The sequence below is a fragment of the Neofelis nebulosa genome, chromosome 9 (genome assembly GCF_028018385.1).
Source record: "Neofelis nebulosa isolate mNeoNeb1 chromosome 9, mNeoNeb1.pri, whole genome shotgun sequence".
Taxonomy (NCBI): Eukaryota; Metazoa; Chordata; class Mammalia; order Carnivora; family Felidae; genus Neofelis; species Neofelis nebulosa.
This window is the reverse complement of record NC_080790.1, coordinates 83,410,058-83,425,693: the sequence shown is the minus strand read 5'-3', so window position 1 is coordinate 83,425,693 and position 15,636 is coordinate 83,410,058. Positions and strand designations below refer to the sequence as shown.

Sequence of the window (15,636 nt, the reverse complement as noted above, 5' to 3'; positions counted from 1 at the left end):
GGTTTCTGTGTCTCCCTCTCTCTCTGCTCCTCCCCTGCTCATGCTCTCTTTCTCAAAAAATAAACGTTTAAGAAAAATTGAAAAAAAAAAAAAGAAAGAAAGAAAACTGAAGTATGTATTAGCTCAGAGAATGGGCCTGCTTTGTTAGAGAAGTGAAGGGAGGAGGGGTTGGGAAAAGAGGAACAGCATTTGGGGAGGAGGGACGGCAGGTACAAAGGCCCTAACGGAGGAGGCCAAACACTGATTCTGAAGAACTCAAAGAAGGCCATTGTGTATGCGTTTGTTCCAACTCATGAAGGAAAGGAGACATCATGTTCAATATACTCTGCTGAATAAGAAGGCCAAGGAATTTTTGCACTTAGTCATTCCATAGAAATATTTTAGCACTTACTAAGTACCACTCACCATACTAGGTTCTGGGGGTATAAATATGAGTAGGTTACATCCTGTGTCTCTAGGGAGCTCCAACAAATAATAAAGAAACTAAGGTGAACAACTGCAGTTACATGCAATGAGCACTTTGATATAGGTGTGGCCAAAGGCTATGGGGATAGCAAGAAAATTATTAATTCACTCAAGTGCTGAATTATCTTGAAAATTAATCTATGTTCTATACATCATCGCCAAATGATACCAAATAAATGAATTGTTATTGAGTTTAATCATGAAACAAACCAGAAAATCTAAATTCTGACAGGTATCAAAAGGCAATAGAATAGTTTAAAGGATGTCAAAGTGGAGCGTCTGGGTGGCTTAGTCAGTTAAGCATCTGACTTCAACTCAGGTCATGATCTCACAGCTCATGGGTTCGAGCCCCACATCGGGCTCTGTGCTGACAGCTCAGAGCCTGGAGCCTACTTCAGATTCTGTGTCTCCCTCTCTTCTGCCCCTTCCCTGCTCACACTCTGTCTCTGTCTCCTTCAAAAATAAATAAACATTAAAAAATATATTAAAAAAATAAAAATAAAGGAAGTCAAAGTATACAATCCTACCTCAAAACTTCTCTAGGCTTGGGCAACCATTCAAATAACTAAAGTTGAGCATAATTGAATTTTAGAATGTGTACTTGAGACAAAAAATAAATAAATAAAGGAAACACTGAATTAGACCTGACTGTATACACAGGTCAGGATCAGATAGAAAAGGAGAGAAAGGCAACATAAATTTAAAATTGTTCTTTTGTTGAGATCCAACTAAAAGACTCATGCTTAGAAAGATTTAACGGCAAATACTAAGATTTGCCTTTTCATTTCACTGTAGTTTATAATAAGATTATCAATAAATAAAATGCAGAGACTTGGACCTTTGCATTAGTTTTGCCAAGGATCAGCTGTGTGAAAACCGAGTCACAAGGTTTCTCTGAGTTTCAGTCTCCATATTATGAAACAGAACAATTTCATCAGTAGCATCCAATGATTGTAAAATAGTCTTTCCAGAACAATCAAACACTGCTATATTATTTTCACTGATTTCGATACTGGCTAACTGTAACTGCAAAAACTAAGGAAAATACAAAGCTATTTTACCAATTATATTTGCCAGGCTGGAATGCATCCAATTTTTACAAACAAGACTCTGAATTTACCCAAGATAAATTGGCAAATGTATAATGCCTGATAATTATGAGGCTATATGAAACCCAAGAGTACATATGGGGTCTGGTGAAGACTAGATAGCCTCACTAACTAGGAAACACTCACTTTTCAGTCAGATAAAACCCTTCTCACGATATCGATGGCCCTTCTCTTGGATAAGGGAACCATAAAAAAAAAAATCACCCAAATATAATGTCAGATACCATTGTATGTTACTATGAATGTAAATGAAATGTGTATAAGCTGTTTCTTTGTAGGACAGCCTTCCTCCCGTCTTGGTCATGTTTGCTAAAATGTTTGATAAAGCTGCTTAAAGTGAATAGGGAGTTACAATATGTGAGCCAAGGGGAGTCTGATCATTTAAAACAAAACAAAAAAAAATTGGAATATGGTTTTGTCATTAGATCCAAAAATGTCACAGTAATTATATGCAGTGCTACATAATGATTCTAACTGTAATTGCAGTATAATTTTTGGGGCATGCACGTACACTCCACCTCCATCATAATTATTATGTTTAGATCACGTCACCTTGTGTTTCAAGTTCTCCGCTAACTCCTTGAGCTACAGACTCTTCAAATATGTAGATTCATTTAAACATATATAGCGCCCATGATACCTATCCGATCATCACAGTACCTGAACATATACATGAGTTATCAACAGAACACTAATAGCTATGCAAACACCTAATGTTGTGGAAAATCAACCCTGTTCTACTCTGCTACTTCTTGGTCAATTTTACAAAAGTAAGAACGTCAGGGAAGGGATACCTTTTTTGCAACTTTTTGTGAGACAGAATAGTTTATACACTTTCCTATGTCATCTCTTCTCTTATCAGTGAAAAGGTCCATGTCACACAATGCAAAATGCTTTGACAAATGGAAGCGCCTTTTGCAGCTATTAATGGGAAGGAACATTCACACCGCTCGTGCTCAAGGCCAAAAGCCAGAGCCCTTTTAAGCACAAGCGACTATGATGGATAAGCATGGCTGTATGACAGCTTATCTCGTTTGCTATTCAGACCCCACTTCCACTCCATAAAGTGTCATGTTAATTGTGTGATATGAGCAAATGCTACATCCTTTGACAAACTTAAAATTATAAGGCATATAATTTGCAATGATTAATTTTATGCACTAATGTGGTTAAACTACCCATAATGGGGGTGGACCTCATCTAATCAGTTGAAGGCCTTAAGACTAAAGACTGAGGTTACCTAAAGAAAAACTTCTACCAGAGTTTCTAGGCTTCAGATTCAAGACTACAACAGCAACTCTTATCCAGCCTGAAATCTTGCCCTATAGATTTTAGACTTGCCAGCCTCCACAATCACATAAGCCCATTCTTTAAAATCTCTCCATCAATCCATCCATCCATCATTCTCTCTTCCCAACCCCCACCCCTACCTATATATCTCCTATTGATTCTCTGGGGACTACTAATATAAGTTTATTCAGAAAAGTAAATATGCTGCTTACTCTCTTTGAAAAAAAAACAAATATTTTTTTGTCTTTATTTATGACATTGGTAAATAACGAACCAATTCTTAGTTTTAAGATTACAAGAAACACCCTTTGTTAAAAACTTCATGAAACCAGCTGAGAATCAAGTTGACATATTGAGCTTTTGTACTTTGTATAAAACTACATTTAAGTATATATGATATATTTTCCATACCAACTGAGTTTGTGTACCTTCCATAGGACAAAGAGGATGTAAATACCAAGGAAACTCGGTAATCACGACTCTCAGTTAATGACATCTGACTATTCTTCGTTGAGATATCACATATAAGGAAGTCCAGTCATTTTGCAGGAAACCAGTAGCATAATCATATTCTTATGTGTAACAATTACAAAAACAATGTTTTTAAAGCAGGGTGTGGATTATAATATTTTCCATTATAAGACTAGCTTTAGGTCTGTTAAACCCACTAGAAGCAGTTATTCCTAATAAACATCATTATTTCCACACCAGAGGACACACTTAAAAAAAATCTTTATAAGCAGCAAGTAAGTTACAATGGCTTTACTTTTAACTCTGAGCTATATTCTATTAGAGTTATAAATATTGTATTAAAAATGGTATTTTATTATTTACATATAACAGATTGATTCCAGAGAAAATGTTGAAATGATATATGTTAAATTAGTTTTTTTTCAGAAAAGCAAGTCTTTCTTGGAGGCATTCTCTAGACAAAGGTACTTACTAACAGCAGAGTCATAGGAGGCATTCTCTAGACAAAGGTACTTACTAACAGCAGAGTCATAGGAGGTTGAATTGTGTTCCCCTCTCGTGAAGGGATATGGTGACAGGTAAGCGTGCATGCAGTTCTTGGACGGTGGCTGATTGGCTAGGAAGGAGAGCAAATGATGGTAGTTGTTATTGAGATGCTGAGTGAAGACTTCCTAACAAGAGACATACAGGACCTGGGATAGACAAGCTAAATAAACTGTGGGTGGGAGCAACAGATTCAGAGAACTGATGAGTGGGGGGGGGGGGGGAACTCACATCAAGCAGCTCAGGGAACTTGGAAAGTAGATTCATCCAAAACATCTAGTTCATGACATAGTTCAATGCTGGGAAGGCCCCTAATATCACCTTAAGATTAAAGGCACTACACTTCATTTATTTTCACAGCCATATTCTCCAGTTCCCAACATGATGCCTAGCACATAGTATTCAAAAAGTAATTGTTTTAAAACTCTAATAAACTTAGATTTACCCATTGTCACCTCTGATTAATATAAAATGTATCCTATATTCTATTTTTAGGGAAAAGCTGGAAATGATAGGTCATACAAGCTAATAATTTAAATGCATTTTTAGTATTTGGAGAAAACACAAGAAAAAAACTTTTATGTTGTTGGAAAACTTGAAACTTTCACTGTGTACCCTTTAAGGAGGAGTGAAATATTCTTTCTTTCTCTAAGTCCTTGGCAAAATCTTCCTCTTGCACAGTCTGACTTACTCTGCCAGAGTCTGAATGCTTTTCATTGGCAGATTCCATGCTCATTTTCCTCTCCAAAAGGACTACAAGATAGCCTACCAACTATTTCTTGCAAAATTCCATTTCATCATTACTTTGTTCCTTTCACATATGCCAACTTGCTGTCAGCTTGCTTACGTCTTCCAAGATCTCATCTCTTTATTATATATTATTTTATCATATAATCTTGACTAGTGTGTAAATGCCATATTTTGATATATCACAGGAGTATTGGATAAGGAGACTAATAATTTCAACCTACAATAACCTTGAGGGTAATAAATAGTTCTTTTATTGTTGAATGCAATAAGATAAAAGCTAGTTATTTTCAATGAATTTACTTTCAGAGATTAATATAATATAGGAAATACAGTGAAAAGAATGTACTGTATTTTTAAGAAGCTATTCTACATCAAAAAGGAACTCTCAAGTTTCTATGAGAGAACACAGACATCAGAAGCCAGGCATTTCTTGATAATTCCCACTACCTTGGTTAAAGCCCAAACAGAGTGTGCTTTCATCCACTGCTGCTGGTAAGTAAGTTTCATTATAAAAAAAAAAAAAAAAAAAAAAAAAAAAAAGATATTTTTTAACTTTAAAGCCACCAATATAAAATATCTGATCTCTATATCTTAATTTTTAAATTTGACATTTAAAGGGTTGATAGCCAAAAATAAAACTAATTTATTTGCAACACAGCAATAACAGACACAGCAATAATAGACAAGAAAAATACTATAGGTAATACCTAGTTTTTTGTTGTTGTTGTTGTTGTTGTTGTTGTTGTTGTTGTTAGGGTGAGTGTATTTTAAATATGAGCAAGGAAACAGAAGATAATTCAGTTTTGCCATAAATATTCAGACCCCTATTTTAGGTTAGAAAATAAAATAATTATTCATATAGCCATTTCTACTTACTGAAAAAGAATCACTTCATGAATCTTTTGAAGACATTCTATCAGGATTCTACAGGTAAGAATCCAATCCTATCTTGTAAGTGATCTATACTAAATAAGAAGCTGCTCATTCTTATTTTAATGACGAGGGGAAATAAAGCTAAATTGCACTTACTGTACCAGAACTTCCAGATACTGGAATCATTCTCTTCCGCAATCCCATTAAACCAACATCTCCAGAAGAATCCTTCATGGTGGAAAGTGACATTCTCTATCTGTACAGAACACAAAGAAAGTAATTTGCCATCAACACAAAGCACATAACCTAAGTTATCACATCCGGGAAAATATTAAAACAATGGATTTTATCCCAAATAATGATGGTCAGTAGCTTGCTACCTATCTCTTCTGTGAAGAAATAGGCACTCCACCACTATTCTCTGATTTCAAGAGGACACATAAGGCTACCCTCATCCCTACCAAGTACATCAGTATTTGGAAGAAGAAACGCACATTCTGTTCACCTGAACACTTCCCCACTTCAGTTGCAAGAAGCCAGTAATCCGATCCAAAAGCCACCAAAAAGAGTAAAACCCCCAAAGCACCAAAGAGAGCCCCAAAGAAAATGGCAATATTTAGTCTCATCTTCAAGCCACTGGTTTCCCTTTAAATAAACTTAGAAATTAAAAAAATGGCAGACACGTAGCTTCTCAATTAAAAAAAAAATAAGAAAAATAAGAAAGATTTTTCGAGTAGGCAGGATCTCCTTTAGAAGCCTCTCCTAGCTCATGTTTTGGTGACTTCTCACTCGTACCCAGTGGGTGGATTTGTATTCCCTTTGCTCTCCCCTGGAGGGACTCCAGCCCAGCAGCTGAGAATGGCCAGCTATTTTAGGATACTGATTGAGGAGCTGTCTCTCTCCCGTGGGGATCAAAAAATAGCTGACCTTCCCCTGACTGTAGAGAGGAATATCAGGGGCTGGCTAGAATGACCATTTTTGCTGTTGGGTAATCCATAGAAGTGGGAAGAAGATGAAGTGGTATGAAGTCATTGGCAGTATTGGCCCAAAGTCTTAAGTGTCTGAACAAGCTCCTCAGTCTAGAATGACCATTACAACACCAAAGCCGAAGACGCTTAAGACTCTCTTTGAAGACAGATAAAGAACAGCTATAAGGAACCACCAAGAGTTTTCTTGAATATAATTAAAGTTGTAATTAATTTCTTAATTCCTTTTGGATACTTTAGGGATACAAAATAATCTGCGGGTCAAGTGGTCTAACGTATCATGGAGTACAGCTCAAGTGTATAACCTAGACATTCAGATGTATACTTAAAAGATCAAGAAAAAAGTAACATAGGCTATTTAAAGTACAAAAAAGTACCTTCATGCTACCCACACTATTGACATAAAAACAGCACTTTCTACAGCAGCTCCAATATCTTGTACAAGTTACTCCAAATAACCACCCCCAAAGTGAACCGAAGAAAAACAGGGTCCCAAAGTATATTGTTGTCTGGATGAAGATGAAAGAATCTGGTCTACTCTTTATTTTTGTTTCCTTCGTTTTAAATGTTCAACTTCGTCAAAACATCCTGGATTCTGATACAAACCACCTCATGAATCTATACTTTCTCCATGCCTTATCTCTCTTGTTGTTTTCTTTTCATGTCTGAGTATACAAGACAGTATTTTTAAGTACTTGTGTAGCATTTTAAAATTGGTACTGTCTCTATGGCTACTGTTTCTGGTTTTTCCTTTTAAATATATATTCTCAACGATAATGTGAGTTAGTGCATCTTCTGAAGAGGCATCAGCTCTACCAGCCTCCTTCACCACTTCTGCTTGGTGTGGGACAGATCCTTAAATACAGAGTCACGGAGGGCAAAAGATGACTCTTCAGTAGGGAGGTAGGGCCTTCGTCAGTTCCGGCTGTATGTAGTCAGAGGTACCCGAAGGTCATGAATGGAATTCTAGGTCACAGAATCAGTGGCTGCGAGGGCTAAATGGAATTCAACAGAACACCTCAGCTGATTCCTTATCTAATGCTCAAATCTCTTTTGTAAGAACCCCCACAGCATGGAGCCAGGCCGTCTCTAGCCTGCTGTCTTGAAAGACGTCAGGAATGTCCACACAGCCCAGCCTTAAGTTCTGCCAAAAGCTGCTTTCCTAAAGTTTCCAGTATTAATCCTATTTGGTCCCCTGAGATTGCATAGCACAGGTGTGCAATCTTCTGTCATGTGACAGAATTTCCTGGTATTTTTCTGATGAAGAAGCAGTCATCTCGAGCCTCCTCAAACCAGAACTGCTACTGGACCCCTAAATTGAGGTCTTTTTCTTCTAAGCTAAACATCCTATTCTTTTAAACATCCCTTAGGTTGGCACAACTCCAAATTTCCCTGTTATTCTGGTTCTTTGCTACAATCTTCAAGGATTTGATTGAAGTGAGGCATAGTATAATCTTCTGCATAGAGCCTAGCACCTGAATACCACCACCTTTCTGATTCGGAGGCTGTGATAAGCAGAATAATAGTCTCCCAAAGATGTCTACACCCTAATCCTAACTGTAATCACATAATCTGTGAATAGGTTATGTGGCAATATCCTGGATTACACAGGTAGGCCCAATCTAATCACATGAACCCTTTAAAGTAGAGAATCTCTTCTAACAGAGTAGGCAGAGAAAGGAATGTGGCAAGAAAAAGAGTCAAAGAGTTGCTGGTTTGAAGGGGTCACAAGCCAAGTAATGCGGCTGGCTTCTAGTGCCTGGAAGAGGAAAGAACAGATTCCCCCTGGGCCCCTCCCCGACTAAGGAAGAAACATAGCTTTACCAACACCTTGATTTGGGAGGTTTCTGACCTCTGGAACTGTAGGGATAGTAAATTTGTATTCTTTTAAGCCACCAATTTTTTATTCATTTGTTGTAGCAACAATAAGAGACTAATACAGATGCTATTCGGTAATTAATGCGATATCAGATCAAATTAAGGGTTTTGGGGGGGTGGGGGGAGAAAATATGTCTTGAAGAAGTGCTTATTGAGAACTTGTGAGACATTTTTGCCAGACATTAAGGTTACAGTACATAGGCCCTGACCTATGAGGAATTCATGCCCTAGTGGGAAAAAATAAATGATTCATTAGAATGAAGTACATAGAGGTTTAAAACTGAGCTTTGGGCCAACCTGGACACACTCTCCTCCTTCCCAGCCCACCCCTCTCCCAGCGTCAGTGTGGTTGTGTAGTTGTGGTTGTGTAGTTGTCGTCGTAGACACCAGCACTGCTCTTTGGAGAGGAGGAGGAATTTCTTCATGAAGATCTTATTTATTTATATCCCAAAGGTTTATGGTAAACATCTATGCATCAATACTAAATCTTTAACACACACACATTAACAAACATACACACATACAAACAACTAGATTTTTTTAAGTAAGCAGGAAGGAGTGTGGAACTTTGTCATTGTTATAATTCATCTCAATTTTGGTATTTGTCACACACAAAAATCATCTTTCTGGGTTAGGTCCATCAACTAATGACATTTTCTCGCCATTTCTGGTTTATCCAAAAATGCATAAGCGTCATTATAAAAATGTGTGTTTATTAAATCAATTATGAGTAAGCAACCTAATTATTTCCACCATTCATTTGTGTGCATCTATTTGATATCACAGAGTACTTCTCATGTCATGAAACTAAACTGCTTTAGCCCCATTATCCCCAGTGCTTATCACAGTGCTTGACATGCAACAGGCACTAAAATAAAATAAAAATCAATTTGTATTAGGACACTTGGCTGAGATACAAGTCCATGACCTTCTGAGCCATCCAACTGATAATCCGTCCCAGAAGAAAGCGCCCTGATCTGGCATGGCCTGTTCTTTGTGAAACCTGGAGGGATGGATTTTAGTGGGGTGTGTGTTTCCTCTTTTTGAGAATCTCCATTAGACTCTTACTGATAAATGCAATGAAACTTACTCTCCAGGGGTCAAAACGTGTTTCCTTTCTTTAGAAAACTGGACCATTTGCTTGTCATTTGCCACTCCCCTAATTTTGCATGATTCTTAAAATATTTCCAAATACTTTTTTTTAAGTTTATTTATTTTGAGAGAGAGCATGAGCTGCGGAGGGGCAGAGAATCCCAAGAAGGCTCTGTGCTGTCAGTGCAGAGCCCAACATGGGGTTTGAACTCACAAACCACAAGATCGTGACCTGAGCCCAAATCAAGAGCCGGATCCTTAACCGACTGAGCCACCCAGGCACCCTGTGCAGCTTCCTCAGGTTCTTTCAGCAGCCTGAACAATTGTCCATGCACCAGGAAGATGCCTAAAAAGCTGCTGGGTTCTTATCATCTCCACGGATTTGGGCAGAGGGTCTCTTTTTCCCTTCACACTCTTTTCTGGTGAAAGGCCAAAGGATGAGGAGAAACAGACAAACTCAGGCACCAACCCCAACTTGTAATACCCTATAATAAAACCACTCCATTGCCTATCCTTTAGGTGGATATTGAATCTATTTTTATGTTGATATGATTATCACACTGAATCTGCAAGGCCACAAACCTAAGCATGGTATCTCAGGTTTGATCCTGTGGGAAAGCTGGATTTTCAAAAATGTGAACTGAGGTCAATAATAACAGCTGATATCCATGAGCATCTACCAGGTAGCAGATAGAAACCTAAGCACATTAAATACCTTGAATACAGGACAACCTTCAGTAGACAGACTATGAAATAACCACTTTCTCTATGGGCGTCCACTCTCTTGAGCAGGAATCTTAGCATCTAAAAGTCTTTTTGGTAGTAGGAGTCAGAGATGGTCTAGGTCACATGAAAGATGGCCAGAGGTAAGCCAAGAGAGATCTGCTTGGAGTCTCACTGCCAAAGGCAATTCTCAATAATTAATGGGTTATGTTTCTACGTTTAGACCCTAGAGGTTACCCCTTTGTTATGATGCTCAATTGTTCTCTGTGCCCCCAAGGCTAAATGAGGAGGCTAGGTGGCTGAGTGCAGACTTAGGACCGGTCCTCCAGAATACAACAAACCTGGACACAAGAGCAGGAGCTGCAGGTACCAGCTCTCCCCCACTGGAAGTTTTCAGAATGAGGATTTCATTGAATTAAGAAGAGTGGGAATTGTCTTTCATAGAAGATGATTTGTGCTTGGGCAAATCACTCAAATCTCTGAGCTTTGGCTTCCCATATGGAAAAACAGGAACAACGCTTCAGAGGATAATTGGGGATGTTAGGAAAGAGGACGTGTCAAATGAGTCGGTGGATTACCCACATTAGGTTTCTCTTCTATCCTGCCTTTAGCTGAAGACCATTTTTTGATGAATTTTTTTAAAAAAAATCATAATACAAGATAAAATTCCCTCTGCTAGCATTCCAGATAGGACTCGGGTTTATTTCAACAGACTAACCTCTCAGCAAGTGCCCCTAGCCTTCCCCACACCCATATACATCATTCTCTCCCCTAGGCCACCTGCAGCATCTTCCCAAATCCTTGCCTATCCTGTTCCCTTCTGATTAGAACTCTCTTCTCTTCCACCTGTCTGATGAACTCTTCCTTAATCCACTCAACAAATACATAGCAAGTCCCTATTCTGTGTTACATGTTCTTGTGGGTGTTGAGTACTAGCAGTACTCTCCAAGAAGACTGTATTGTACAACCTATAACACTTTCCTGTATTTAATTACACTCTTGTCTTCTATAGACACTTTTTGAGTCCCTGCGTCTTGGGAAAACTTGGGTCAAGACATGTTTGCTCAATGAACAAATTAATAATGAATAAACAAATAAATGAAAGCCCCCCCTCATAAAATATGCCCCATTATTCTTCAAAATGTTATCAAGAATGTTAGCCCCTGTATCTACAGTGCCTTCTTATGAAGACCAGGGGGAAATTTCTGAATACTGAAAGAAGTTGTGTTTCCATAGACCACTGCTGTTATTTTTAATCTTAGAGACACTATAAATTGTATCCTTTTGATAAATATTTATCAAATGCCTGTTTTAAGGCAGATTGCTGTGTCCCAGAATGATGGTAGTGAATAAAATGTGCTCTCTAACCTCAATGAGCTTATATTCTTATGACACCAAGAGTACTTCTGTCTCCACCCGGGTACTTGGAAAGCTCAGAGACAAATGTACAAAGGTGATGTGCCAGCTTCCCACACCCTTCCCAAGGTGCCTTCCTTAGTTTCCTTCCTGTGTGCCCCCGACTTTCTCTCCCACACACACTTGTTTAACATGTCATTTTATATATGTTTATGTAAGCTGCTTCAAGTACTTTTGAGAACAACATAAAGAATAAACAAGGAAACAAACATAGACACTTTGTGAAATCAGATATTAGAAGACATGATGTAACTGCCCCAGCCAAGAAAGCTGGTCTGGTTTTATTGTTCCATTCTAAAAGCTCCCTGAACTCTTTGGTCATCCCTGCCTTTTTCCTCTCATCCTGATCATTCTACTGTCACAATTTCATTTGGAGAGCCTCCTGACTTCGTGGAAATAACTTTCCTTTTAGAGTCTTTTGTCACTTAAAGACATTGACAAAAACCTTTTTAATTTTTTTAATTAAAAAAAAGTTTAAAAATCAACCTTCTAAAGTCTAGAGTATAGGAAGATCATTAGCACTCCAAGTTAGGGTGGTAAGTTTCCTTCTTGTTTTTTACAAGTTAAATAAAACTTGACAACCAAAGACTGGACAACTAAACAATGGAAGGCTTTGACCCACTATTTTGATCCAATGTCTTTTTTTTTTTTTTAAGTTAACTGTGTTTTTTTTTTTTTTCAATTGGTAAATACACTGAAACTTAGCAGAAATCTCAAGTCATGATAATGAGCAAACATTCTTTTTTCTAAGGTCATAATTTCTAATCCTGATACTGTAATACTCTTAATTATCTCAAAATATCTAATTAAACTAAGCATTTTGAAAACAAAATTAATTCTGGTTCACTTTAGCTTAAAAATATTCAAGAATGACAATACCCAGGACCTAAAAATGGTAAACAAATTTATAAAGAAATATGGGCCTACTTCAGAGATATTGTGAGTTTGGTTCTAGACCATGGCAATGAAATGAACAAATAACACAATAAAGCAAGCCAAATGAACTTTTTGGTTTCCTAGTTCGTATAAACGTATGTTACACTATACTGTGGTCTTGTAAATGCGCAAGAGCATCATGTCTAAAAATACAATGTACATACCTTAATTAAAAGATACTTCATTGCGGGGTCCTTAGGTGGCTCAGTTGGTTGAGCATTTGACTTCAGCTCAGGTCATGAACTCACAGTTGGCGAGTTCCAGCCCCGCTTCAGATCCTTTGCCCCTCTCTTGCTCTTTCCCCCTCCCCTGCTCACACTCTCTCAAAAATAAATAAAACATTAAAAAAATATGCTAAGATATGCTGATCATTATCTGAGATTTCACATCGTGGTTATCTTTTAAGTGTGTTGGAGGGTCTTGTCCCCATGTTGATGGCTGCTGACTGATCAGGGTGGTTTCCTGAAGGCAATTTCTTAAAATAAGACAACAATAAAGTTTGCCACTGGGATTGATTCTTCCTCTCACAAGTGATTTCTCTGTAGCAGGCCATGCTATTTGATAGTATTTCATCCAGAGTAGAACTTCTTTCAAAACTGGAGTCCAACTTCTCAGACTGCGGCTGTTGCTTTATCAACTAATTTTATGTGATATTCTAAGTCCTTTGTTGTCATTTCAACCATCTTCACAGTATCTTCACCAGGAGTAGATTCATCTGGAAAAAACAACAAAACAAAACAAAACAAAAGAAACACTTTCTTAGTTCATCCATAGGAAGCAACTCCTCATCCATCAAAGTTTTATCATGATATCATGATATTGCAAAGTTTTATCATTGATATACAATTCAAGTATAATAATAATGAAAAAGTTTGAAAGATTGTGAGAATTACCAAAATCTGACACAGAGACATGCAGTGAGCAAATATTATTGGAAAAATGGCACCAACAGACTTATTCGATGTAGGGTTGCCACAAAGCACCAATTTGTAAAAAACCACCATGTCGTTAAAGCACAATAAAGTATACTCCAATAAAACAAAGTATGCCTGTATATAAATCAAACTCTCATAAACTTCTATAGACTGAGAATCCATTTTCCAAAAAAAACTGGAATGGTTTTCTAGAGACTTCAGGTTGAATTCTTTTTTGTCATGGAATAATATAGATCCACAATATTTATCTGCCATTCAAAAACCTCTGAAAACCAAAAGCTGTTGGTGAAACAGACCTAATGGGCATAAGGGTATATATAAATTATAGTGTGAGTTTCTCATGTGTTTTATTGCAGAAGTATGAATGTGTTTGATTACAGGGCTCCCCAGCTTACAATGGGGGGTATTAGGTAATATATAACATATTACTTTTCCAAAATCCCCAAAATTCTGACTTCTAAACACATCTGGCCCTAAGGGTTACAGTAAGGGACTGTGGGACCACAGCCCTAAACATAAGACAACAGACCTGAAACATCAATTGCTTCCCTATGATCATTATTGAAACAGATTGTTACTGCCAGTGAAACATTGCCATCTGTCTCTGTGACTCTACTGACTTTTTTAAGTTCTGTTTTTTAATGGTTCTTGGTTCTTGTGTGTGTTCCTCCTGACTACTCTCCCATCCACTAAGATGACAACAGGACCACATCCTGTAGTTTTAAGAGATTATTCACAGGCCTTCTCATCTTACACATAGTATGTAACAACAAATAAACTCACTGAACATTATTAGTGGTTCTGTTTTTGTTTACTGCTACACCCTTACCAGCTTGAGGTAGGTGCTTGGGAAAAACTTAACTAACCAAATAAATAAGCCAGCAATCTTATGGAGGTGAACTGAATTGGGTTGAACACTGCCATCTGCTGGCCACAGGTAAAATTTGCATTCTCTGGTCCACTATGGTCAGTTGTAGGAATTTTTATATAATACAAATATTCTATAATACAAATACAAGATTTGCTATTTTCACAATAGTATTTGATGCTGATCAGCCTTTACTAAGATGGCTCCACCAAAGTACCAAGGCCCTGATGAACAGCCTACACTGAACACAACTGCAGCAAGATCGATTGCCTCACTCACCTCAATAATTTAGGCAGTTAGTATTCCATTAAATTGAGAGCTACTTACACAAGTAACTCACACAAAGGGGATTATATTACAATGACATCCTTTACTTTGAAAGGGAGTTCACTATGTAGCTTCATAGAGCTCCATAAGGAACTCTATTAGTGAACTTAAGTGCATCAGCTCCTGAAAGAGGTAAAAAACTGAGAACTTATTTGTTAAAAACCTGCCTTCAACTGCAATCAAAACATAATAAACAATTTCAAAAACAAAACAGTGGACTAAAGGGGAAATATTTTTGGTTTCTAAAACTAGAAATCAAACAGATATAACTTATCAGAATGTATCTATTATACAAATATACATCTTAAAGAATTGCTACTTTGAATTTACTCATCCCTTTGTTCCCTTGCAATTCTCTCTTGAGGGTACATGCTACACTCCACATGTCAGAAACCTGTGAATAAAAAGTTTCCCTTCTCCTGTCCCTCAGTTGTGAAAGTGCTTTCCATGAATCTCGTGTGCCATGATTTGAATCTTCATATAGAGAAAGACATGTTTGTCTTGGCTCTGGGGTGTGTTGCCTTGTCCTTCCACACCTTGGCCACTGGTCTTCTTTCTCAGTAAAAATGAAGATGGTCTTTTCATTCCCACTTCAGATGACTTTCTCAAAGCAAGAGGCTCAAATGGGCTCAGCGTCTGCAAGCCAGTTCTGTGCCCCAAAGGAAAGACAATCCAGTCCAGGAGTAAGAGAATGCAGGGTGGGGAGACACATCCACGTGATCTTTGTGCTACCAAGTGTCAAAGAGGAGAAATAGCTGTGTTGCATTGGTGTGAAAATACAGTCAGAAGCTGTCCAGGGAGAGGCCGCTGTCTGCAGCACTGTTAAAGGTGCTGGTGGTTTCTGCATGGAGGGCTGCACAGACTTCTCTTCATGTTTTGCTCAGCCAAGTCCTTTAAGTTATGTAGATTTAATTCCATAGGAAGTATGGGGTAAGCCCTTGAAAATCAGGACATATCAGGATACTCAAATAACA

At 37.8% G+C, this 15,636-nt stretch overlaps 1 protein-coding gene across 1 annotated transcript in view; it reads right to left on the bottom strand.

The window, feature by feature from the left end:
- The window catches only part of TMEM182 (transmembrane protein 182), a 54,893-nt gene extending 48,573 nt beyond the window's left edge, over positions 1-6,320 (bottom strand). The window contains exons 1-3 of the mRNA XM_058684575.1: positions 5,996-6,320; positions 5,658-5,757; positions 3,853-3,951 (exon numbers count right to left, since the gene is read on the bottom strand). Of these exons, the coding sequence (XP_058540558.1) occupies positions 3,853-3,951; positions 5,658-5,757; positions 5,996-6,127 (331 nt within the window). The 5' untranslated portion in view covers positions 6,128-6,320. The remainder of the gene's footprint in view (positions 1-3,852; positions 3,952-5,657; positions 5,758-5,995) is intronic.
- Between the last annotated feature and the right edge of the window lie 9,316 nt (positions 6,321-15,636).